Below are 27350 nucleotides of genomic sequence, written 5' to 3'. Positions count from 1 at the left end.
TTTAAAGTTGAGAATTTCTATTTGGTTCTTTTTAATAATTTTGATCTTACTGATTTTTCTATGTGGTGACACGTTATTTAATAGTTTATTTCACAGTTTATTTCTTCTTTATTTTGTAAATGTATTAATAGTGACTGATTTGAAGAATATATTAAATAAATTTCATACCTATAAGTTACCAAGGATATAGTCTATTGATTGCTTTTTTCTATGTATGGACCATACTTTCTTGTTTCTTTGCATATCTTATAATTTTGGTTGTTGTTGAATGCTGGAAATTTTTAAATATATAATATAGTTACACTGGAAATCAGATCCTCTGCTTTTTCCAGGATTTGCTGTTGTTGCTGTTTATGGATTTAGTGACTTTCATGGAGTAATTCTGTAAAGGCTCTTTTCCTTTTCTGTGTGGTTCACTGCAGTCTGTGCCTTGTTAACTAGTGGTCAGCACATAATTTGACCAAGATTTATGTATGTTGGTGCACTTCTTATATGTTCTAAGTGTAATATTCTGCCTTGGCTTTTACTTGATGCTTAAACAGAGACTCGGAGTCAGCCATAGATGAAGAATTATGGTTTCTTCAAGGTCTTCCTTGGCCATTCACACAGTTCTACACAAGCACGTGGCCTTCTAGATCCCCAGTAATATGCCTGAGCTTTTAAAAGCCCTCCTATTTGACACTGGATCAAGATGGTGGAAGAGTAGGCTATGGAGCTCATTTTCTCCTATAAATACATAAAAACTACATCTGCAAATGGAAGAGTTCTCATAGAACATCTATTGAACATGGGCAGAAGACTTCTGACTTCCAAAAAAGCAAGAAAATCGCTGGGCAGGGCAAAAGAAAACTGAGAAGCTGTCTCATCACCGACACCGTTCATCTCTTCAGGTTGAATCCCTGGCTGCGGGAGCTGGACTCCGGCACCCCTGAAAGAACAATGAAACAGATCATTTGAATCTAATAGACACTTAGTTCCAAATGGAGATAATGAAAATACTGAAGAAATTAAGAAAGGATATGGACAGAAATGCAGATTACAGTAAAAAGGACTAGAAACTATAAGGAGGAGCCAAGAAAAGTCAGAAAATTAATTTACTGAGATGAAAACTGAGCTAAAAGCAAAATTAATAATGCAGAATAAAGAATAAGTGATATGAAAGATAGAATAATGGTCAGTAACCAATCAGAATAGCAGACAGAAAGCCAAATTGGGGAAAAAAATATTGAAAGCAATATAAGAGACCTGTGGGATAATATAAAGTGTGCCAGTCTACACATAATCAGGGTTCTAGAAGGAGAAGAAAGAAAAAGGAGGACTGAAAATGTATTTGAAAAAATTGTGGCTGAAAACTTCCCAAATGTAATCAAGGAAATGTATTCAGATACAGGAAGCACAGAGGGTTCTAAACAAGATGAACCCAGACCTATACCAAGACATGTTAAAATGGCAAACATTAAAGAAAGGATTCTAAGGGCAGCAAGAGAAAAACAAGGAGTTCATTACAAGGAAATTCCCAGAAGGCTATCAGCTGATTACCTACAGAAACACTGCAGACCAGAAGGGAGTGGCAGAATATATTTAAAGTCTTGAAAGGGAAAATCTACAACCTAGAATACTCTATCCAGAAGTTTATCATTTAGAAAAGGAGGAGACGCAAAGAATTTCTCAGACAAGTAAAAGCTAAAAAAATATGGCAACACTAAATCTACCCTACAATAAATATTGAAACATCTCCTCTGAGTGGAAAAGAAGCAAGAAGATACAGGAAGAAGAAAATCATAATTTGAAAGTAAATCACTTAAATTAGCCAGTACACAGATCAAACAGAGATAAAGAAAAAAAAATGTATTTTTGAAATCAATGATAAACACAAGGAACAGCAAAAAGATAAAGATGAAGGTGAAAAAATGACATCAAAATCATAAAATATAAGGAAAGAGTAATAAAATGCAGATTCTTTTTTTTTTTACAGTGTGTTTAAGCCTCTATTGCTATCAGATATAGAAAGGTGTTAACATAGTTGAAAAATAGGGAAACCACAAATCAAAAACATACAATAGATTCACAAAAAATTAAGAGAACACAAGCATAAAATAAATCATCAAACCACAAAAAGAAAGAAACAAGGAAAAAACAAAGAATCAATCAGAAAACAAGGTTTAATATGTCAATAAATATTTGCTTATCAATAATTGGGCAAAGTAATCAATATTCAGAAAACTAAGATCATGGCATCTGGTCCCATCACTTCATGGAAAATAGATGGGGAAACAGTGTCAACAGTGTCAGACTTTATTTTTGGGGGCTCCAAAATCACTGCAGATGGTGATTGCAGCCATGAAATTAAAAGATGCTTACTCCTTGGAAGGAAAGTTATGTCCAACCTAGATAGCATATTCAAAAGCAGAGACATTACTTTGCCAACAAAGGTCTGTCTAGTCAAGGCTATGGTTTTTCCTGTGGTCATGTATGGATGTGAGAGTTGGATTGTGAAGAAGGCTGAGCACCGAAGAATTGATGCTTTTGAACTGTGGTGTTGGACAAGACTCTTGAGAGTCCCTTGGACTGCAAGGAGATCCAACCAGTCCATTCTGAAGGAGATTAGCCCTGGGATTTCTTTGGAAGGAATGATGCTAAAGCTGAAACTCCAGTACTTTGGCCACCTCATGCGAAGAGTTGACTCATTGGAAAAGACTCTGATGCTGGGAGGGATTGGGGGCAGATGAGATGGCTGGATGGCATCACTGACTAGATGGATGTGGGTTTGGGTCAACTCCGGGAGTTGGTGATGGACAGGGAGGCCTGGTGTGCTGCGATTCATGGGGTCGCAAACAGTCGGACACGACTGAGTGACTGAACTGAACTGAACTGAATATTGTTGTTGTTGTTTAGTTACTAAGTCATGATGAACTCTTTGCCACCGCATGGACTATAGCCTGCCACACTCCTCTGTCCATGTGGTTTCCCAGACAAAATTTTTGAATGGGTTGCCATGTCTTTCTCCAGGAGAGCTCCCCAACCCAAGGATAGAAACCACATCTCCTGCATTGCAGACAGATTCTTTACCACTGAGTAGACACCCTTCTTATTCACAGTCTCGATAAAATGTTTGGTTTTTATTAATATTTACTGGCATATCAGTTCAGTCTCTCAGTCATGTCTGACTCTTTGTGACCCCATGGACTGTAGCAGGCTTCCTTGTTCATCCCCAACTCCCAGAGCTTACTCAAACTCATGTCCATCGAGTCGGTGATGCCACCCAACCATAGTTTCTTTTAAATGTTGTTAGTTTCTTGCTATAAAGCAAAGTAAATTAATCATACAAATATATTTATCCACTCTTTTAGATTTCCTTCTAATTTATTTATTTATTTTTTTAATTTTATTTTATTTTTAAACTTTATAAATTGTATTAGTTTTGCCAAATATCAAAATGAATCCGCCACAGGTATACATGTGTTCCCCATCCTGAACCCTCCTCCCTCCTCCCTCCCCATTCCATCCCTCTGGGTCGTCCCAGTGCACCAGCCCCAAGCATCCAGTATCGTGCATCGAACCTGGACTGGCAACTCACTTCATACATGATATTTTACATGTTTCAATGCCATTCTCCCAAATCTTCCCACCCTCTCCCTCTCTCACAGAGTCCATAGGACTGTTCTATACATCAGTGTCTCTTTTGCTGTCTCGTACACAGGGTTATTGTTACCATCTTTCTAAATTCCATATATATGCGTTAGTATACTGTATTGGTGGTTTTCTTTCTGGCTTACTTCACTCTGTATAATAGGCTCCAGTTTCATCCACCTCATTAGAACTGATTCAAATGTATTCTTTTTAATGGCTGAATAATACTCCATTGTGTATATGTACCACTGCTTTCTTATCCATTCATCTGCTGATGGACATCTAGGTTGCTTCCATGTCCTGGCTATTATAAACAGTGCTGCGATGAACATTGGGGTACACGTGTCTCTTTCCCTTCTGGTTTCCTCAGTTTGTATGCCCAGCAGTGGGATTGCTGGGTCGTATAGCAGTTCTATTTCCAGTTTTTTAAGGAATCTCCACACTGTTCTCCATAGTGGCTGTACTAGTTTGCATTCCCACCAACAGTGTAAGAGGGTTCCCTTTCTCCACACCCTCTCCAGCATTTATTGCTTGTAGACTTTTGGATCGCAGCCATTCTGACTGGTGTGAAATGGTACCTCATAGTGGTTTTGATTTGCATTTCTCTGATAATGAGTGATGTTGAGCATCTTTTCATGTGTGTGTTAGCCATCTGTATGTCTTCTTTGGAGAAATGTCTATTTAGTTCCTTGGCCTGTTTTTTGATTGGGTCATTTATTTTTCTGGAGTTGAGCTGTAGGAGTTGCTTGTATATTCTCGAGATTAGTTGTTTGTCAGTTGCTTCATTTGCTATTATCTTCTCCCATTCTGAAGGCTGCCTTTTCACCTTGCTAATAGTTTCCTTTGATGTGCAGAAGCTTTTAAGGTTAATTAGGTCCCATTTGTTTATTTTTGCTTTTATTTCCAATATTCTGGGAGGTGGGTCATAGAGGATCCTGCTGTGATGTATGTCAGAGAGTGTTTTGCCTATGTTCTCCTCTAGGAGTTTTATAGTTTCTGGTCTTACGTTGAGATCTTTAATCCATTTTGAGTTTATTTTTGTGTATGGTGTTAGAAAGTGTTCTAGTTTCATTCTTTTACAAGTGGTTGACCAGATTTCCCAGCACCACTTGTTAAAGAGATTGTCTTTAATCCATTGTATATTCTTGCCTCTTTTGTCAAAGATAAGGTGTCCATATGTGCGTGGATTTATCTCTGGGCTTTCTATTTTGTTCCCTTGATCTATATTTCTGTCTTTGTGCCAGTACCATACTGTCTTGATAACTGTGGCTTTGTAGTAGAGCCTGAAGTCAGGTAGGTTGATTCCTCCAGTTCCATTCTTCTTTCTCAAGATCGCTTTGGCTATTCGAGGTTTTTTGTATTTCCATACAAATTGTGAAATTATTTGTTCTAGCTCTGTGAAGAATGCTGTTGGTAGCTTGATAGGGATTGCATTGAATCTATAAATTGCTTTGGGTTGTATACTCATTTTCACTATATTGATTCTTCCAATCCATGAACATGGTATATTTCTCCATCTGTTAGTGTCCTCTTTGATTTCTTTCACCAGTGTTTTATAGTTTTCTATATATAGGTCTTTAGTTTCTTTAGGTAGATATATTCCTAAGCATTTTATTCTTTCCGTTGCAATGGTGAATGGAATTGTTTCCTTAATTTCTCTTTCTGTTTTCTCATTATTAGTGTATAGGAATGCAAGGGATTTCTGTGTGTTGATTTTATATCCTGCAACTTTACTATAGTCATTGATTAGTTCTAGTAATTTTCTGGTGGAGTCTTTAGGGTTTTCTATGTAGAGGATCATGTCATCTGCAAACAGTGAGAGCTTTACTTCTCCTTTTCCAATTTGGATTCCTTTTATTTCTTTTTCTGCTCTGATTGCTGTGGCCAAAACTTCCAAAACTATGTTGAATAGTAATGGTGAAAGTGGGCACCCTTGTCTTGTTCCTGACTTTAGAGGAAATGCTTTCAATTTTTCACCATTGAGGATAATGTTTGCTGTGGGTTTGTCATATATAGCTTTGATTATGTTGAGGTATGTTCCTTCTATTCCTGCTTTCTGGAGAGTTTTGATCATAAATGGATGTTGAATTTTGTCAAAGGCTTTCTCTGCATCTATTGAGATAATTATATGGTTTTTATTTTTCAATTTGTTAATGTGGTGTATTACATTGATTGATTTGTGGATATTGAAGAATCCTTGCATCCCTGGGATAAAGCCCACTTGGTCATGGTGTATGATCTTTTTAATGTGTTGTTGGATTCTGATTGCTAGAATTTTGTTAAGGATTTTTGCATCTATGTTCATCAGTGATATTGGCCTGTAGTTTTCTTTTTTTGTGGGATCTTTGTCAGGTTTTGGTATTAGGGTGATGGTGGCCTCATAGAATGAGTTTGGAAGTTTACCATCCTCTACAATTTTCTGGAAGAGTTTGAGCAGGATAGGTGTTAGCTCTTCTCTAAATTTTTGGTAGAATTCAGCTGTGAAGCTGTCCGGACCTGGGCTTTTGTTTGCTGGAAGATTTTTGATTAAAGTTTCAATTTCCGTGTTTGTGATGGGTCTGTTAAGATTTTCTATTTCTTCCTGATCGAGTTTTGGAAAGTTGTACTTTTCTAAGAATTTGTCCATTTCTTCCACGTTGTCCATTTTATTGGCATATAATTGTTGATAGTACTCTCTTATGATCCTTTGTATTTCTGTGTTGTCTGTTGTGATCTCTCCATTTTCATTTCTAATTTTATTGATTTGATTTTTCTCCCTTTGTTTCTTGATGAGTCTGGCTAATGGTTTGTCAATTTTACTTATCCTTTCAAAAAACCAGCTTTTGGTTTTGTTGATTTTTGCTATGGTCTCTTTTGTTTCTTTTGCATTTATTTCTGCTCTAAGTTTTAAGATTTCTTTCCTTCTACTAACCCTGGGGTTCTTCATTTCTTCCTTTTCTAGTTGCTTTAGGTGTAGAGTTAGGTTATTTATTTGACTTTTTTCTTGTTTCTTGAGGTGTGCCTGTATTGCTATGAACTTTCCCCTTAGGACTGCTTTTACCGTGTCCCACAGGTTTTGGGTTGTTGTGTTTTCATTTTCATTCGTTTCTATGCAAATTTTGATTTCTTTTTTGATTTCTTCTGTGATTTGTTGGTTATTCAGCAGCGTGTTGTTCAGCCTCCATATGTTGGAATTTTTAATAGTTTTTCTCTTGTAATTGAGATCTAATCTTACTGCATTGTGGTCGGAAAAGATGCTTGGAATGATTTCTATTTTTTTTAATTTACCAAGGCTAGCTTTATGTCCCAGGATGTGATCTATCCTGGAGAAGGTTCCATGTGCGCTTGAGAAAAAGGTGAAATTCATTGTTTTGGGATGAAATGTCCTATAGATATCAAGTAGGTCTAACTGGTCTATTGTATCGTTTAAAGTTTGTGTTTCCTTGTTAATTTTCTGTTTAGTTGATCTATCCATAGGTGTGAGTGGGGTATTAAAGTCTCCCACTATTATTGTGTTATTGTTAATTTCTCCTTTCATACTTGTTAGCATTTGTCTTATATACTGCGGTGCTCCCGTGTTGGGTGCATATATATTTATAATTGTTATATCTTCTTCTTGGATTGATCCTTTGATCATTATGTAGTGACCTTCTTTGTCTGTTTTCACAGTCTTTGTTTTAAAGTCTATTTTATCTGATATGAGTATTGCTACTCCTGCTTTCTTTTGGTCCCTATTTGCATGGAAAATCTTTTTCCAGCCCTTCACTTTCAGTCTGTATGTGTCCCCTGTTTTGAGGTGGGTCTCTTGTAGACAACATATGTAGGGGTCTTGTTTTTGTATCCATTCAGCCAGTCTTTGTCTTTTGGTTGGGGCATTCAACCCATTTACGTTTAAGGTAATTACTGATAAGTATGATCCCGTTGCCATTTACTTTATTGTTTTGGGTTCGAATTTATACACCGTTTTTGTGTTTCCTGTCTAGAGAATATCCTTTAGTATTTGTTGGAGAGCTGGTTTGGTGGTGCAGAATTCTCTCAGCTTTTCTTGTCTGAAAAGCTTTTGATTTCTCCTTCATACTTGAATGAGATCCTTGCTGGGTACAATAATCTGGGCTGTAGGTTATTTTCTTTCATCATTTTAAGTATGTCTTGCCATTCCCTCCTGGCTTGAAGAGTTTCTATTGAAAGATCAGCTGTTATCCTTATGGGTATTCCCTTGTGTGTTATTTGTTGTTTTTCCCTTGCTGCTTTTAATATTTGTTCTTTGTGTTTGATCTTTGTTAATTTGATTAATGTGTGTCTTGGTGTGTTTCGCCTTGGGTTTATCCTGTTTGGGACTCTCTGGGTTTCTTGGACTTGGGTGATTATTTCCTTCCCCATTTTAGGGAAGTTTTCAACTATTATCTCCTCAAGTATTTTCTCATGGTCTTTCTTTTTGTCTTCTTCTTCTGGGACCCCTATGATTCGAATGTTGTAGCGTTTAATATTGTCCTGGAGGTCTCTGAGATTGTCCTCATTTCTTTTAATTCGTTTTTCTTTTGTCCTCTCTGATTCATTTATTTCTACCATTCTATCTTCTAATTCACTAATCCTATCTTCTGCCTCTGTTATTCTACTATTTGTTGCCTCCAGAGTGTTTTTAATTTCACTTATTGCATTATTCATTATATATTGACTCTTTTTTATTTCTTCTAAGTCCTTGTTAAGCCTTTCTTGCATCTTCTCAATCCTTGCCTCCAGGCTATTTATCTGTGATTCCATTTTAATTTCAAGATTTTGGATCAATTTCACTATCATTATTCGGAATTCTTTATCAGGTAGATTCCCTATCTCTTCCTCTTTTGTTTGGTTTGGTGGGCATTTATCCTGTTCCTTTATCTGCTGGCTATTCCTCTGTCTCTTCATCTTGTTTAAATTGCTGAGTTTGGGGTGTCTTTTCTGTATTCTGGCAGTTTGTGGAGTTCTCTTTATTGTGACGTTTCCTCACTGTGTGTGGGTTTGTACAGGTGGCTTGTCAAGGTTTCCTGGTTAGGGAAGCTTGTGTCGATGTTCTGGTGGATGGAGCTGTATTTCTTCTCTCTGGAGTGTAATGAAATGTCCAGTAATGTGTTATGAGATGTCTATGGTTTTGGGGTGACTTTGGGCAGCCTGTATCTTGAAGCTCAGGGCTGTGTTCCTTTGTTGCTGGAGAATTTGCTTGGTATGTCTTGCCCTGGAACTTGTTGGCCCTTGTGTGGTGCTTGGTTTCAGTGTCGGTATGGAGGCGTTTGATGAGCTCCTGTCAATTAATGTTCCTTGGAGTCAGGAGTTCCCTGGAGTCAGGGTTTGGACTTAAGCCTCCTACTTCCAGTTATTGGTCTTATTTTTACAGTAGTTTCAAAAACTTCTCCTTCTATACAGCACCATTGATAAAACATCTACGTTAAAGATGAAAAGTTTCTCTACTGTGAGGGTCACTCAGAAAGGTTCACAGCGTTACATGGAGAAGAGAAGAGGGAGGAGGGAGTTAGAGGTGACCCAAATGAGATGAGGTGGAATCAATAGTGGAGAGAGTGGGCTAGCCAGTAGTCACTTCCTTATGTGCACTCCACAACTGGACTGCTCAGAGATGTTCACGGAGCTATACAGAGAAGAGAAGAAGGAGGCAGGAGACAGAGGTGGCCAGAAGGATAAAAGGGGGAAATGAAAAGGAGGGAGACAGATCCAGCCAGTAATCAGTTCCCTAAGTGTTCTCCACCGTCTGGAACACACAGAAATTCACAGAGTTGGGTAGAGTAGAGAGGGGTTAGGGAGGAGATACAGGCGACCTGGTGGAGAAAACGGAGAGTCCAAAGGGAGAGAGAGCAGTCAAGCCAGTAATCTCGTACCCTAGTGAAAAATGGGTCCTGAAGATTGGGTTCTTAAAGGTACAAAATTGGTAACAAATACATCAAAGCAAAAATTAAAAATCTAGAGTAGAGTTTGGAATTTCAAAAATGCGATGTTAATGAAAAGAAGAAGGAAAAGAAAGAGAGAAAAAACGAACAAAGAAAAACAAACAAGGTTGCGAAAATTATAAAGAAACTACAGGTACAAAATTGATAACTAATACCCAAAAGCAAAAGTTAAAAATCTAGAGTAGAGTTTGGAATTTCAAAAATACAATGTTAAAAAAAGGAAGAAGAAAAATAAAGAGAGAAAGCCAACAAACCAACAAAAACAATGTCGCAAAAATTATAAAGAAAATACAGGTACAAAATTGATATCAAATACCAAAAAGCATAAATTAAAAATCTTGAGTAGAGCTTGTAATTGCAGATATACGATGTTATACAAAAGAAGAAGAGAAAGAAACAGAGGGAAAAAAAGTCACAGAAATTATGAAAAAAACTATAGGTACAAAATTGATAACATATACCAAAAGGCTAAAATTAAAAATCTAGAGTAGAGTTTGGAATTTCAAGAATACAATGTTAGAGAAAAGAAGAAAAAGAAAAAAAAACAAAACAAAACACGGTCAAGAAATTATAAAATATATATATGAAGTTTGCTGAAGAAAAAAAAATAGGGTCTTTTTTTTTTTTTTTTTGCAAAGTAATAGTTATAAAAGTGAAAATTAAAAGACAATAGAGGGCTTAAATTTTTTTTTTAAATAAAAAAAAAAGATTGATCGTAAAAATAGGAAAAATATATCTAGGTCTTTCTCTGGTTTTGTTGTGAGTATTTTGGGTTCAGTTCATTTTTGGCTAGTTCCTTGGTCTGACTTATATTTCTCAAGATCTATAGGCCCCTTCCTATGTAGTTCGTAGTAACCACAGGGTTTTAATCTATGGCCTGTAGCTTCCAAGGCGTTTCCCTCTGTTATAGCTTCTTCTGTTTGCTGGTCTCTTCAGTGTCTGGTTCCCACCCTGACACAAAGGGGACAGTGGAGGACACTATTTTTTTTATTTTATTTAGGCTCACTTGTTCAGCCGCGCTGTGGGGAGGGAGGGAGGGATGCTGCAAACAGATAACACTGGCGTGCGCTTGCAGTGCCTCAACCACACTGGGTCTGCCCCCGCTCACAGCGCGTGTAGCCTCCCTGCCCACACTGCTCGGGCTCTAGGTTGTTCCGCCGGGAACAATCAGAGGCCGGCCCTGGGCTGAGCTCCCAGGTCCAAGCCGCTCAGGTTCAGGCACTCGGGTAGTCCTCAGAGGCGCAGACTCGGTTGGGCCTGCGTTTTGTGTTCTTCCCAGATCCGAGCAGCTCAGGTGATGAGGTGTTTGGCGGGCGCCAATGCTGCGACTTATCGCCTCCCCGCCACTCGGTTATCTGGGTGTGAAACCAGCGCACCTTCTCAGGCAGATGTTGACCATCCAGACCCCCAAGAAGTTTTAGTTCGCAAAGAAGCCTGCTTACAGTTTTATAGATAGTGTCTCTCTTGGGCTGCGATTGCCCCCTTACGGCTCTGGCTGCCTGTCACCGGAGGGGGAAGGTCTGCAGCCGGCTATCTCTGTTCAGTCCTTTGTTCTGTGTGGGCCTGGCGGTGTCTTAGGTTAGGGCTGGCTTTTCGCGTGGTAGATATCCCACAGTCTGGTTTGCTAGCCCAAATTATTTCGCTCAGATAGCGCTCAGGACATTCGGGCTGATTCTTACTCTAAGGGACACAGCCCGTGCCCCGCTTCCCTGCCCAGCCCCCGCTTGCTAATGCCGTGTGCAGGCGTCTGCGCTGCTTCTCCGCTGGGGGAGTTACCGTAGGGCTCACAATCTGTGATTTTTAATTGTTTATTTTTTTTTTCTCCCTTTTATGTTGCCCTCTGTGCTTCCAAAGCTCGGCACAGATTCGGCAGTGAGAAGGTTTCCTGGTGTTTGGAAACTTCTCTCTTTTTAAGACTCCCTTCCAGGGACGGAACTCTGTCCCTCCCTCTTTTGTCTCTTTTTTTTCTTTTATATTTTTTCCTACCTCCTTTCAAAGAGTTGGGTTGCTTTTCTGGGTGCCTGATGTCCTCTGCCGGCATTCAGGAGTTGTTTTGTGGAATTTACTCGATGTTTAAATGCTCTTTTGATGAATTTGTGGGGGAGAAACTGTTCTCCCCGTCCTACTCCTCTGCCATCTTGGCTCCTCCCCCTAGATTTCCTTCTAATTTAAATCACAATAGAGCAATGAGTAGAGATCCCTGTGCTAAACAGGAAGTTCTCATTAGTTGTCTGTTTTATACATAGTAGTGTAAATATTTCAGCCCCAATTTCCCAATTCATCCATCCCATTTTCCTCCCTTGGTAGCCATATCTTTGATCTCTACATCTGTAACTCTATTTTTGCTTTGCAAATAAGTTCATCTCTACCATTTTTTGAGATTCCACATATAAGCCATATCATGCGATATTTGTTTTTCTCTTTCTGATTTACTACACACTCTGTATGACAATCTCTAGCTGCATCCATGTCTTTGCAAAAGACACTCTTTCATTCCCTTTTATGATTGAGTAATATCCCATTGTGGACTTCCCTGGTGGCTCAGGAGTAAAGAAGGAAAGGAAGAGACAGCTCCTTTCCTGCAAGGAAAGAGAGACAGCTTCAATCCTTGGGTCAGGAAGATCCTCTGGAGAAGAAAATGGCAACCCACTTGAGAATTCTTGCCTGGGCAATCCCATGGGCAGAGGAACCTGGTAACCTACAGTGCATGAGGTCACAAAAGAGTCAGGCACAACGAGATTACAATATGCTGCCTATAAAAGACCCACTTAAGGGAAAAAGACACACATAGATTGGAAGTGAGGCGATGGAATGATTGTATATTTTGGAGATTAATCATTTATCAGTTGCTTCCTTTGCAGTTATTTTCTCCCATTCTGAGGGTTGTCTTTCCACCTTGTTCATAATTTCCTTTGCTGTGCAAAAGCTTTTATGTTTAATTATGACCTATTTGTTTACTTTTGTTTTCATTTCCATTACTCTAGGAGGTAGGTCAAAGAAGATCTTGCTGTGATTTATGTCATAGAGTGTTCTATCTATATATTCCTTTAAAAGTTTCATAGTTTCTGGCCTTACATTTAGATATTTATTCCATTTTGAGTTTCTTTTTATGTATGCTGTTAAGAAGTGTTCTAATCTTATTCTTATACATGTAGCTGTCCAGTATACCCAGCACCACTTATTGAAGAGGGTATCTTTTCTCTATTGTATATTCTTGCCTCCTTTATCAAAGATGCCAATAGATGCACAGGTTTATCTCTGGGCTTTCTATGTTCTTCCTTTTGTCTATATTTCTGTTTTTGTGCCAGTACCATGCACTCTTGACTATAGCTTTGTAGTATAGTATGAAATCAGAAAGTTTGATTGATCCAGCTTCATTTTTCTTTCTCAAGAATTCTTTGTCTGTTCAGGGTCTTTTGTATTTCTGCACAAACTATATAATTTTTGTTCTAGTTCTGTGATGAATGCTGTTGGTAATTTGATGAGGCTTGCATTGAATCTGTAGGCTGCTTTGGGTAGTATAGTTATTTTCACAGTATTGATTCTTGTGATCCTAGAACAGGCTATATCTCTTCATCTGTCTGTGTCGTCTTTGATTTCTTTCATCAGCATCTTACAGTTTTCTGCAACAGATCTTTTCTCTCTTTAAGAAGGTTTATCCCTAGTTATTTTATTTTATTTTTTTGTTGAAGCTTATGCAGCTCAATTTCAGAAAGAAAAAAAAAAAAACCAATCAGAAAATGGGCAGAAGACCTAAACAGACATTTCTGCAAAGAAGACATACAGATGGCCACCAAACATATGAAAAGATGCTCAGTATTGCTCACTATTAGATAAATGCAAGTCAAAACTACAATGAGTTATCACTTCACACTGGTCAGAATAACCATCATTTAAAAATCTACAAACTATAAATGCTGAAGAAAGTGTGGAGAAAATGGAGTCCTCTTTCACTGTTGGTGAGAATGTACTCTGATACAACCACTATGGAAAGCAGCATGGAGATTCCGTCACAAACTAGGAATAAAGCTACTATATGACCCAGCAATCCCAATTCTGGGCATATATTTTGAGAAAACTGTAATTCAAAAAGACCTGTGTGCTCCAATGTTCATTTTGCACTGTTACAATCACCAGGATATGGAAGCAAAGTAGATATCCATTGACAGATGAACTGATAAAGAAGTTGTGGCACATATATACAATGGAATATTACTCAGCCATAAAAATAAATGAATTTGAGTCAGTTAAAATGAGGTTGATGAACTTCAAGTCTGATATACAGTGAAGTAAGTCAGAAAGAGAAAACAGATATCATATGCTAATGCAAATATATGGAATCTAGAAAAATGGTGCTGATGAACCTATTTGCAGGGCATTTCTAGAGACAAAGATGTAGAAGACAATCTTGTGGACACAGTGGGGGAAGGAGAGGGTGAGATGAATTGAGATAGTACCATTAACATGTACACACCACCATGTGTAAAACAAGTAATGGGAAGCTGCTCTGTAACTCAGTCTGGTGCTCTGTGACAACCTACAGGGATCAGAGGAGGGAGTGAGAGGGAGGCTCAAGAGGGAGAAAATGTATATACTCATGGCTGATTTGTGTTTCTGTACAGCAGAAACCAACACAACGTTGTAAAGCAGTCATCCTCCAATTAAAAATAAAAAGTGAGGGGATGGAAAAATGTTTTATGCAAATGGAAATGAAAAGAAACTGGGAGTTGCAGTACTCATATCAGACAAAATAGACTGTAAAGCAAAGACTATATAAAGAAGGTAAAAATGTATATAGAAAAAGGTAAAAAAAAATACTTAATGAAAAAAGAATCAATTACAGTCATTAGCATATATGCATCTAATATAGAAGCACCCAAATACATAAAATAAATGCTAACAAACACAAATGGAGAAATCAACAGGATTGTAGTAACAGTAGGAGACTTTGACACCCCACTGACATCAATGGAAAGATCTTCTGGACAGAAAATCAATAAGCAACAGAGATCCTGAATGATGCAATAGTGCAGTTAGACTTAATTGGTATTTTCAAGACATTACATAAAAAAAATCACAATACACTTTCTTGTCAAGTGCACATCAAACATTCTCTAGGATGGACCACATACTGGGCACAACAAACCTCAACAAATTTAAGAGTAGAGAAATTATTTCAAGCATATTCTCTGACCACAACAACATAAAACTAGAAATCAACCATAGGAAAAGACATGAAAAAATATGATTACATGGAAACTAAAGTACAAGCTACTAAAAAATGAATGGATCAAAGAGGAAATCAAAAGGAAATTTTAAAATACCTTGCAACAAATGACAAAACACAGCCAACAAAATCTACGAGGTGCTACAAATGCAGTTCTTGGAGAGAAGCTCATAGCAATACAGGTCTTTATCAAAAACCAAGAAAAATCTCAAGCAACCTAACCTATCACCTAAAACAATTAGAAAAAAAAAGAACTAGCAAAACCTAAAGTCAGGAGAAGGAAGGGAATATTAAAGATCAGGGAGGAAATAAAAGACTAAAAAATAAAACAAAAATCCAATAAAACCAAGGTCAAGTGCTTTGAAAGGATAAAGAAAATTGAATGCCTCTGGCCAGGCTCACCAAAAAGAAAAGTAAAAGAATCCAAATAAAATAAGAAATTAAAAAGAGAGTATCAAAAATCTGATACTGCAGAAAACCAAAAAAATACATAAAAGAATACTATGAACAATATATGCCAACAAATTTGACAACCTAGAAGAAATGAACAACTTTCTAAAAACATACAGCCCACCAAAATTGAATTAAGCAGAAATAGATAATTGAACAGACCCATCACTTGAAGTGAAATAGAATCTGTGATTTTTTAAAAAAAGAAAACTACCTTTAAAAAGCACCCTATAAACAAAAGTCCAGGGCCAGATGGTTTCATAGGTAAATATGATCACACATACAAAGAAAAACTGTTTCTCTTCAAACTCTTCCAAAAGAGAGGAGTGAACACTCCCAAGACATTCTGTGAAGCCACAATCATCCTGCACCAAAACCAGATAAGATGCCACCAATAAAGCAAATTACTGGTCAATGTCTTTTATGAAAATAGATTCAAAAATTTTCAACAAAATATTAACAAATCGAATCCAACAACACATAGAAAAAGTTCCTACACCATGACCAAGTGGGATTCATTAGAAGTTCACAAGGATAGTTTAACATGCACAAATCAATCAATGCAGTACACCACATTGAAAAAGAAAAAAAAAAAAACACATGATCAACTCAATAGATGCAAAAATAAAAACATTTTAAAAAATTCAATATTCATTTATGATAAAAAAAAAAACTCTTACCAAAGTGAAAATAGAAGAAACATCAGTTCAGTTCAGTTCAGTCACTCAGTCGTGTCCGACTCTTTGTGACCCCATGAATCGCAGCACGCCAGGCCTCCCTGTCCATCACCAGCTCCAGGGGTTCACTCAGACTCACGTCCATCGAGTCAGTAATGCCATCCAGCCATCTCATCCTCTGTCGTCCCCTTCTCCTCCTGCCCCCAATCCCTCCCAGCATCAGAGTCTTTTCCAATGAGTCAACTCTTCGCATGAGGTGGCCAAAGTATTAGAGTTTCAACTTCAGCATCAGTCCTTCCAATGAACACCCAGGACTGATCTCCTTTAGGATGGACTGGTTGGATCTCCTTGCAGTCCAAGGGACTCACAAGAGTCTTCAGCTCCACAGTTCAAAAGCATCAATTCTTCGGTGCTCAGCTTTCATCACAGCCCAACTCTTGCATTCATACATGACCACTGGAAAAACCATAGCTTTGACTAGACGGACCTTTGTTGGCAAAGTAATGTCTCTGCTTTTGAATATGCTATCTAGGTTGGTCATAACTTTCCTTCCAAGTAGTAAGAGTCTTTTAATTTCATGGCTGCAATCACCATCTGCAGTGATTTTGGAGCCCAGAAAAATAAAGTCTGACACTGTTGACACTGTTTCCCCATCTACTTCCCATGAAGTGATGGGACCAGATGCCATGATCTTAGTTTTCTGAATGTTGAGCTTTAAGCCAACTTTTTCACTCTCCTCTTTCACTTTCAGGGCACCATAAAACTCCTAGAAGAGAGTATAGGCAAAACATTCTCTGACATAAATCAAACAAATGTTTTCTTAGGTCAGTCTTCCAAAGCAATAGAAATAAAATCTAAAATAAGTTGCACCTAATCCAACTTACAAGCTTTTGCATAGTAAAGGAAACCATTAAAAAAAAAAAAAAAAAAAAAGAACAATGAAAAGGCAACCTGCAGAAGGGGAGAAAATATTTGCAAATGATGCCACTTACAAGGGTTTAATCTCCAAAATATACAAACAGGTCATACAACTCAACAACAACAGAAAAACAAACAACCCATTTGGAAAATGGGAAGCCCTTAATAGACATTTCTTTAAAGACATCTGGCCAGTAGGCACATGAAAAGATGCTCAACATTGCTAATTAGTAGACAAATGCATATCAAAACTGTAATGAAGTAGCATTTCACACCAGTAAGAATGGTCATCGTTAAAAAGTCTACAAATAACACATGCTAGATAGGGTATGGAGAAAAGGGAATCCTCCTACAGCATTGGTGGCAATGTAAGTTGGTGCAGTCACTATGGAAAACAGTATGGAGATTCCTTAGAAAATTAAATATAAAATTACCATGTGATCCAGCAATCCTATTCCTGGGCATATACCCAGACGAAACTGTAATTCAAAAGGTATACAGACACCTATGTTCGTAACAGCACTGTTTGCAGTAGTCATAGTAAGGAAGCAACCTAAATGTCTATTGAGAGATGAATGGATAAGAGTAGGTGCTACAAATATACAATGGAATACTACTCAATCATAAAAAAATGCCATTTGCAGCATCATGGATGCAACTAGAGATTATTATACTAAGTGAAGTAAGTCAGAAAGAGAAAGACAAATACCGTATGATACCACTTACATGTGGAATCTAAAATATGGCACAAATGAACCTATCTACAAAATGGAAATAGACTCACAAACATAGAGATCAGACTTGTGGTTGCCAAGAGGAAGGGTGACTAGGATTTAGGGTTGGAAATGGAAACTATACATTTAGAGTAGATACACAACAAGTCCTACTGTTTAGCACAGGGAACTATATTCAATGTCCTAGGATAAACCATAATGGAGAAGAATATTTTAAAAATTGTATTTATATATGTATAAAACTGAGTCACTTTGCTGTACAGCAGAGATTGGCACTACATTGTAAATCAACTATACGTCAATAAAAAATATATTATAAAAAGAAAAAATTTTAAATATAAAGCAAAACAAAATGTTAGAAAAAAATCAGAGACAAGTCAAGCAGCAGGAGCATTAAGGAACACATTCAAACAATTAGCAAGTCTACAAGCTGGCATTTAATCAGGTGTTTGGGTTGTTTTTGACTCCAATAATGGTTAAAATCTTTTTCTACATTTATTCTTTTAAAGGCTGTGTAGAAAAAAAAATGCATAAATCACACAGATTACTTTTATATTCTTGTTAAGAGGCTATAACTACCAATAAGAAGATAAGACAAAGAGGAGTAAATCCCTGTGGATGGCTTCTTATCTTGCCTACCTTGTAGGGTATGATTCTCAGCCAGGCAGAATTAAATGGGACAATGAAAAGCCCGTAGATCATATCATTTAAAACCCAATTGAGAACTAAATAAAATTCCTAAAGTGAAAATACATAAGTAAATAAATAAATGCTGCCTGCTGATTTATAGACTTATTTTGTCAGGTAAAGACCTTCTCCTGGTGGTTCTCCAAGCTTATGGGCTACCTTCAAAACTGCAGTTGTGGTGGTTTAGAGCTGGCATTGAAGCAATTGCTAGGTATAGAGTAGCATCTACTGATGGATGCTTGTTACTAGGGGCTCAGGTGAGTGTGGGTTAGGTTTGCTGCTGGGTGGATGAGACTGGCTCCAGTACCTTTGTTCAGTAGGGTGGTCCTGGGCCACGGTTCCTTTTCAGAGTGCACAGTTGAGCCCTCAGTCGGTCAGCCTATTTCTAGGTTTGTGAATCTGTGTGACTCCCACCAGGACTCCCACCAGGACTCCAAACTTTTACACATTATTATGTGTCTGATGGAAATTACTATCATTATTAAGCAATAAGTGCAGCCCTTAAATGCCTTCCCAGGTGATGCTACGAGGGGCTTCCCTCCTAGCTCAGTTGGTAAAGAATCTGCCTGCAATGCAGGAGACCTAGTTTCGATCCCTGGGTCAGGAACATCCCCTGGAGGAGGAAATGGTAACCCACTCCAGTATTCTTGCCTGGAGAATCCCATGGACAGAGGAGCCTGGCAGGAGCCTGTGTCCATGAGATCACAAGAGTCAGACACGACTTAACAACTATACCACCAACACCACCACCAGGTGAAGTTAGTGGTAAAGACCACCTGCCAATGCAGGAGGCCTAAGAGACATGAGTTTGATCCCTGGGTAGGGAAGATCCCCTGGAGGAAGGCATGGCAACCCACTCCAGTATTCTTGCTGGAGAATTCCATGGACAAAGGAGTCTGGAGGGCTATGCTCCATAGGGTCAAAAAGAGTCAGACACAATTGAAGAGACCTAGCACGCATGCACAGAGACCTTAAAGAGTCAAATATTTGAATGATTTGTCATTAGTGTATATAATCAAAAAAGAACTGTTATGTCTTAAATATATTTTATTTGAGAAATCCATAGTTTTTCTACAAATCAATCACTAATATTTGAGACCTCATAGCAAGAAGATGTATTTGGGTAGGGTAATCAATGCATAAGGTAATTGAGAAGAATATTACTGAAAGAAAAGATTTTTTTTAAAGAAGATAATCACTAGTCATTTTGCAGAGACATTTTGGCTGATAGACTCATCAAGGAGTTGTACTAAAGACATTGCTGCTGCTTCTAAGAAGTCGCTTCTGTCATGTCCAACTTTGTGCTACCCCATAGACGGCAGCCCACCAAGCTCCCCCATCCCTGGGATTCTCCAGGCAAGAACACTGGAGTGGGTTGCCATTTCCTTCTCCAATACATGAAAGTGAAAAGTGAAAGTGAAGTCACTCAGTCGTGTCCGACTCTTTGCGACCCCATGGGCTGCAGCCTACCAGGCTCCTCCGTCCATGGGATTTTCCAGGCAAGAGTAATGGAGTGGGGTGCCATCACCTTCTCCAACTAAAGACGTTAGTAAGTAAATAAATCCATAAAATGTGAAGACACCAGGTTGGACTATACATTTTTAAAATATTTCAGTATAAATCCTAACATTGTAATTTTTTTATCTGCTCTTTAAGGTGATAAATCCCAGAAAGAAAGGAAAAAAGAAGAAGTATACTAATTCAGGAACAGTAAGTCAAATTTTATGTTATACATTAAGGATTCAAATAGATGAATTAAAATATATATATATATAGTATTTGGTATCAAATAGAAGCAACTAAAAACTGAACTCTTTCATTAGGGTTTTAATATGAAGGTATATAATAAAAAATTAACTTTCTGTGGGAATGATTGTAATAGAGAACACCTCATAAGACATAGCAACCCAGCTTCCTGCAAGTTGTTTAGAGGTTGAATTGTGTCTGAGGGAAGAAGTTTCATTATGAAGTCTTCATTTAATGAAATCACACGAGAAAATCAAGCAGGCCTGAAAAAGTGAAGTAACCCTGTGTCCTTGTAGATAATTTGCATGTTCTTCAAAGGAAGTAATTGGTCATAGAAAGGAGTTACTTAATTTTTAGCCCCTGTTCTTCTGATAATTTTAAATGTAAGAATAATCAGTCCTAGCAAAGTTTGAAATAGATTGCTGCTGCTACTGCTAAGTCGCTTCAGTCGTGTCCAACTCTGTGCGACCCCATAGACAGCAGTCCACTAGGCTCCTCTGTCCCTGGGATTCTCCAGACAAGAACACTGGAGTGGGTTGCCATTTCCTTCTCCAATGCATGAAAGTGAAAAGTGAAAGTGAAGTCGCTCAGTCGTATCCGGCTCTTAGCGACCCCATGGACTGCAGCCTACCAGGCTCTTCGGTCCATGGGATTGTCCAGGCAAGAGTACTGGAGTGGGGTGCCATTGCCTTCTCCTGAAATAGATTATCCTTATTGATTTACAAAACGCTAGGAAATATAATTTTCTCTCTAACACAGAAAAAAGTCCGGTTGGGATTGTAATTAGTACTAGTATACAATTCTCTTGTTTTTGTTTTCTTTCTTCAGGTCACCTTGCTGTCTTTCTTGGTAGAAACAGAAATTTCATTCCTTGACTACATTAAGGGAGGGTAAGTCATTTTCTGAAATTGTTTCATTGCTTAAGCAATGGTGAGAGGCAAATTTGAATGTGTTTACAAACTTCATGACAACAGCGGTCAGAGACATCACTTCTGTAAACCTCTTCCAAATGATGATTAAGAGGGTTTTGTTATTGTTCTTTTTTGTTTGTTTTTGCCAATACTGATTTATTGCTAAAGTGTTGTCAAGCCAAAGTGGAGGCAAAGGAACAAACACAGTTTCCCCCAAAACAGAGAGCTTAACCCTTATTGCTGTTTGTTAAGAAAACAAAACAAAAGCTATACTAGCCCAAATGGGCATTCTTTGCTATATATGGGCATCTTGAAACCTGCCACTTGGACATAGACTGAGACTACAGGCTGATTGTTTCAATAAAGTCAAAGAAAAACATACTAAGAAGGAAAAATGTTTGCCAACTCTCCTTAGTATTCCAATATCTCTGAATATTGTTGTCTTTTGAAGATGAGAAAATAGAAAGTTGAATTTGTCATAAAAAATATATTCCTATGTAAATAAACTCCTTGGTACAGTAGGTAAAAAGATAAAAAAGATGAACTCTCTTAGCATGCTCTTTGTAAACTTTTTTTTTAAGAAAAAAAAAAAAAAGCACTTGATAGATCTGGCTATAATTTGCATGTTGAAATGATAATTTCAAGTTTTAAAGTTAAAAATTCCTTTCAAGTTTTTTTTTTTGGCTTTGCTTTGTAAGTCTTTAAGTTAGTGATGTGTGTGTGTGTGTGAGAAAGAAATACCCAATATGTATTGTCAGCAGTACAAATCTAATAATATTTTCACGTGACTCTATCATTAAAGATGTTTTCAGAATCTGTTACGAATAAATCAATTTTATTGGGTATTCATATTCTCCTTTTGAAGATTCCTAGGGCTAATTAGGGAGAAGGCAATGGCACCCCAATCCAGTACTCTTGCCTGGAAAATCCCATGGACAGAGGAGCCTGGTAGGCTGCAGTCCATGGGGTCGCTAGGAGTCGGACACGACTGAGCAACTTCCCTTTCACTTTTCACTTTCATGCATTGGAGAAGGAAATGGTAACCCACTCCAGTGTTCTTGCCTGGAGAATCCCAGGGACGGGGGAGCCTGGTGGGCTGCCGTCTCTGGGGTCTCACAGAGTCGGACATGACTGAAGCGACTTAGTAGCAGCAGCAGCAGCAGGGCTAATTAGAACAAATGGGTTTTTCAGTAATACCTAAGCAATGAACTTCTTGACCACTGTCATTTTTATACTGCTTACCACCTCCAAGATTTTATTTTATTTATTTTTGGCTTACACGTGTCCAACTTACAGCACTGTCTGTGCTGGAAGAAATGTGACCTTTCCTGCCAGATTGTTGTTTTTCAATAGCTACATTGTCTTTGGCTCCTTGCAACCCTATGGACTTTAGCATTGCAGGCTCTTTTGTCTTCCATTATTACCTGGAGTTTGCACAAATTCACATTCATTGAGTCGGTGCTGTCATCCAACCATCTCATCTTCTGCCACCCCCTGCTACTTTTGTCTTCAGTCTTTCCAACATCAGGTATTTTTCATCTCTTCGCATCAGGTGGCCAAAGTATTGGAGATCCAACTTCAACAATAGTCCTTCCAGCGAACATTCAGAGTAGATTTCCTTTAAAATTGACTGGTTTGGTCTCCTCACAGTCCAAGAGACTCTCAGGAGTCTTTCGGCATCACAATTTGAGAGCATCAGTTCTTCGGCACTTAGCCTTCTTTATGGTCCAACACTCACATCAGCATATGACTACTGGAAAAACCATAGCTTTGACTATGCAGACGTTTGTTGACAAAGTGATGTCTCTTGCTTTTAAATACAATGTCTAGATTTGTCATAGCTCTTTCCAAGGAACAAGCATCTTTTAATTTCATTACTGTACTCATCATCTGCAGTGATTTTGGAGCCCAAGAAAAGAAAATTTGTCACTATTTCTACTCTTTCCCTTCTATTTGCCATGAGGTGATGGGACCAGATGCCATGATCTTAGCTTTTCATTTTTTTTTTAACGTTGAGTTTCAAGCCAGTTTTTTTCACTCTCCTCTTTCCTCCTCATCAGGAGGCTCTTTGATTCCTCTTCACTTTCTGCCATTATAGTGATATCATCTGCATATCTGATGTTGCTGATATTTCTCCTGGCAGGCTTGATTCCAGCTTGCAATTCATCCAGCCTGGAATTTCACATGATATACTCTACATAAAAGTTAAATAAATAAAGTGACGATATACAGCCTTGTACTCCTTATCAATTTTGAACCAGTCAATTGTTCCATGTCTGGCTTTGTTGTTTCTTGACCCATAGGTTTCTCAGGCAACAGATAAAGTGGTCTGGTACTCCCATCTCTTTGAGTATTTTCCACAGTTTTTTGTGTTCCACATAGTCAAAGGCTTTAGCATAGTCAATGAAGCAGATGTAGATATTTTTCTGGAACTTTCTTGCTTTCTCTATGATACAATGAATGTTGGCAATTTGATCTCTGGTTCCTCTGCCTCTTCGAAACTCACCTTGGAATTTCTGGAAGTTCTCATTTCATGTACTGCTGAAATCTAACTTGAAGGATTTTGAGCATAACCTTGCTAGCATGAGAAATAAGCACAATTGTGCAGTGGTTTGCACATTCTTTGGCATTGCCCTTCTTTGGGATTGGAATGAAAACTGAACTTTTCCAGTCCTGTGGCCATTGCTGAGTTTTCTAAATTTTCTGGCATATTGACTGCAGCACTTTCATAGCGTAATCTTTTAAGATTTTAAATACCTCTGCTGGAATTCTGTCACCTCTAATAGCTTTGTCTGTAGTAATGCTTCCTAAGGCCCACTTGACTTCACACTCTAGGATGTCTGACTCTAGGTGAGTAACCACGCCATCCTGGTTATCCAGGTCATTAAGACCTTTCTTTTTTTTTTTTTTTTTTTTTTTTTCTTTTTTTTTTTTTTTTTATTTTATTTTTAAACTTTACATAACTGTATTAGATTTGCCAAATATCAAAATGAATCCGCCACAGGTATACATGTGTTCCCCATCCTGAACCCTCCTCCCTCCTCCCTCCCCATTCCATCCCTCTGGGTCGTCCCAGTGCACCAGCCCCAAGCATCCAGTATCGTGCATCGAACCTGGACTGGCAACTCATTTCATACATGATATTTACATGTTTCAATGCCATTCTCCCAAATCTTCCCACCCTCTCCCTCTCCCACAGAGTCCATAAGACTGTTCTATACATCAGTGTCTCTTTTGCTGTCTCGTACACAGGGTTATTGTTACCATCTTTCTAAATTCCATATATATGTGTTAGTATACTGTATTGGTGTTTTTCTTTCTGGCTTACTTCACTCTGTATAATAGGCTCCAGTTTCATCCACCTCATTAGAACTGATTCAAATGTATTCTTTTTAATGGCTGAATAATACTCCATTGTGTATATGTACCACAGCTTTCTTATCCATTCATCTGCTGATGGACATCTAGGTTGCTTCCATGTCCTGGCTATTATAAACAGTGCTGCGATGAACATTGGGGTACTCGTGTCTCTTTCCCTTCTGGTTTTCTCAGTGTGTATGCCCAGCAGTGGGATTGCTGGATCATAAGGCATGTCTATTTCCAGTTTTTTAAGGAATCTCCACACTGTTCTCCATAGTGGCTGCACTAGTTTGCATTCCCACCAACAGTGTAAGAGGGTTCCCTTTTCTCCACACCCTCTCCAGCATTTATTACTTGTAGACTTTTGGATTGCAGCCATTCTGACTGGCGTGAAATGGTACCTCATAGTGGTTTTGATTTGCATTTCTCTGATAATGAGTGATGTTGAGCATCTTTTCATGTGTTTGTTAGCCATCTTTATGTCTTCTTTGGAGAAATGTCTATTTAGTTCTTTGGCCCATTTTTTGATTGGGTCATTTATTTTTCTGGAGTTGAGCTGTAGGAGTTGCTTGTATATTCTCGAGATTAGTTGTTTGTCAGTTGCTTCATTTGCTATTATCTTCTCCCATTCTGAAGGCTGTCTTTTCACCTTGCTAATAGTTTCCTTTGATGTGCAGAAGCTTTTAAGGTTAATTAGGTCCCATTTGTTTATTTTTGCTTTTATTTCCAATATTCTGGGAGGTGGGTCATAGAGGATCCTTCTTATTTAGTTCTTCTGCATATTCTTTCCACCTCTTCTTAATCTCTTCTGTTTTTATTATGTCCTTACTATTTCTCTCCTTTATTATGCCTATCCTTGCATGAAATGTTCCCTTGATATCTCCAGTTTTCTTGAAGAGATTTCTAGTCTTTCCTATTCTATTGTTTTCCTCTATTTCTTTCCACTGATCATGTATGTAGAAAGGCCTTCTAATCTCTCCTTGCTATTCTCTGGAACTCTGCATTCAGTTGGGTATATCTTTTGCTTTCTCCCTTGCCTTTCACTTCTCTTCTTTCTTCAGATATCTGTAAAACCTCATCAGACAACCACTTTGCCTTCTTGCATTTCTTTTTCTTTGGGATGGTTTTGGTCACTGCCTCCTGTGCAATGTTATGAACCTCTGTTCATAGTTCTTCAGACACTGATTTAATCCCTTGAATCCATTCATCACCTCCCCTGTTTAATTAAAAGGGATTTGATTTAGGTCATGCCTGAATGGCCTATTGGTTTTCCCTACTTTCTTCTATTTCGACCTGAATTTTGCAATAAGGATCTCATGATCTGAGCCACAGTCAGCTCCAGATCGTGTTTTTAATGACTGTATAGGGCTTCTCCTTCTTTGGCTGAACAGAACATAATCAATCTTATTTTGATATTGATCAATCTGTGATTTCCGTGTTTAGAGTCATCTCTTGAGTTGTTGGAAAAGGGTGTTTGCTATGACCAACATGTTCTTTTGACAAAACTCTGTTAGCTTTTGTGCTGCTTCACTTTGTACTCAAAGGCCAAACTTACCTGTTTTTCTGGGTATCTCTTGACTTCCTCCTTTTGCATTCTAATCTCTTATGATGAAAAGAGCATCTTTTTTTTTTTTTTTTTTTGGTGTTAGTTCTAGAAGATGTGGGTCTTCATAGAACAGGTCAGTTTAAGCATCTTCAGCATCAGTGGTTTGGGCATAAACTTGGAACACTGTGATATTGAATGGTTTGACTTGGAACTGAACTGAGATCATTCTGTCATTTTGGAGACTGCACCAAAGTACTGCATCTCAGACTCTTTTGTTGATTATGAGGGCTGCTTCTTTTCTTCTAAGGGATTCTTGCCCACAGTAGTAGATATAATGGTCATCTGAATTAAATTCACCACTCCTGTCCATTCTAGTTCACTGATTCTGTAGATGTCAATGTTCAATCTTGCCATCTCCTGCTTGACCTTCTCCCATTTACCTTGATTCATGGACCTAACATTCCAGTTCCTATGCAGTATTTTTCTTTATAGCACTAGGTCAGATTTTACTTTCACCAGTTGATACATCCACAGCTGAGCATCATTTCAGCTTTTGTGCAGCCACTTCATTCTTATTGGAGCTATTAGTAATTGCCCTGTGTTCTTCCTCAGTAGCATATTGGACAGCTTTTGACTTGAGCTGCTGATGATCTTCTGGCACCATATCTTTTTGCCTTTTCATGCTGTCCATGGGATTCTCCAAGCAAGAATACTGGAGTGGGTTGCCATTTCATCCTCTTATGGACCACATTTTATCAGAATGCTTCACAATGACCCATCCATTTTGGGTGGCCCTGCGCACATGGCTTCAATGAGTTATGCAATCCCCTTCACCATGATAAGGCTGTGATCAGTGAGGGGGTTTCTAATAGAAGTCATGTATAAATGGAGCCCCAACCCATGAGGTATACTTTGTTCCAATCCTGGCTTCCCAACACTTTTACAGGAACCCATTTTTTACTTACAAATGGATCATGGAGAAATAGAATTTGAAATTTACTACACAATTAATGTAACTATACTTACATTTATACCTAAAAAGGACATGAAAAATATCTTCATATGATTCATTTTTATATAAAAAATTTATATAATAAAGGCATGTATCTTTTACATATACTACAATTACACATTTACCTATTGTTCATCACTGTTTCTAATACTTAGTATACAGATATTGTCCCTTTTGGTGATGGAATCCAAATAGGGAATGCAAGATAGTTATTGTAGTATGTATATTTATGTGTCTTTGCTCTTCAGGACTTGTTGTAAGCAACTGGGTATGAAATTTAAATTCTAATTTGTATTAATAATACAGTGAGGAGATCTGGTTTTATCATGACACTCCTATCACTTCAGTTTCCTGTAGTTTACATGAGTTGCCTTCATTTCTTTCACGACCTTAATATACCTTATTTATTTCCTTTCATTCTGAAGTTCTTGTTTATATTCCTACAGAAAACTTACTCTCACCTATCAACTTATTACACAGTGTAATTTGCATATAGTAAAATTGTGCCTCAAAGTAATTAACTTTACCCGTCTCTCC

The 27350-nt window shown here is 38.0% G+C and overlaps 1 protein-coding gene across 1 annotated transcript in view; it reads left to right on the top strand.

The window, feature by feature from the left end:
• Positions 1-27350, top strand: part of CPNE8 (copine 8) — a 294507-nt gene that overhangs the window by 200417 nt on the left and 66740 nt on the right. Inside the window, exons 14-15 of the mRNA XM_055580543.1 lie at positions 19895-19948; positions 20813-20874. Coding sequence (XP_055436518.1) covers positions 19895-19948; positions 20813-20874 — 116 coding nt within the window. The remainder of the gene's footprint in view (positions 1-19894; positions 19949-20812; positions 20875-27350) is intronic.

The sequence above is a fragment of the Bubalus kerabau genome, chromosome 1, assembly GCF_029407905.1.
Source record: "Bubalus kerabau isolate K-KA32 ecotype Philippines breed swamp buffalo chromosome 1, PCC_UOA_SB_1v2, whole genome shotgun sequence".
NCBI classification, from domain to species: Eukaryota; Metazoa; Chordata; class Mammalia; order Artiodactyla; family Bovidae; genus Bubalus; species Bubalus kerabau.
The sequence above is the reverse complement of the archived record's forward strand: the minus strand, read 5'-3'. Positions and strand labels throughout refer to the sequence as shown.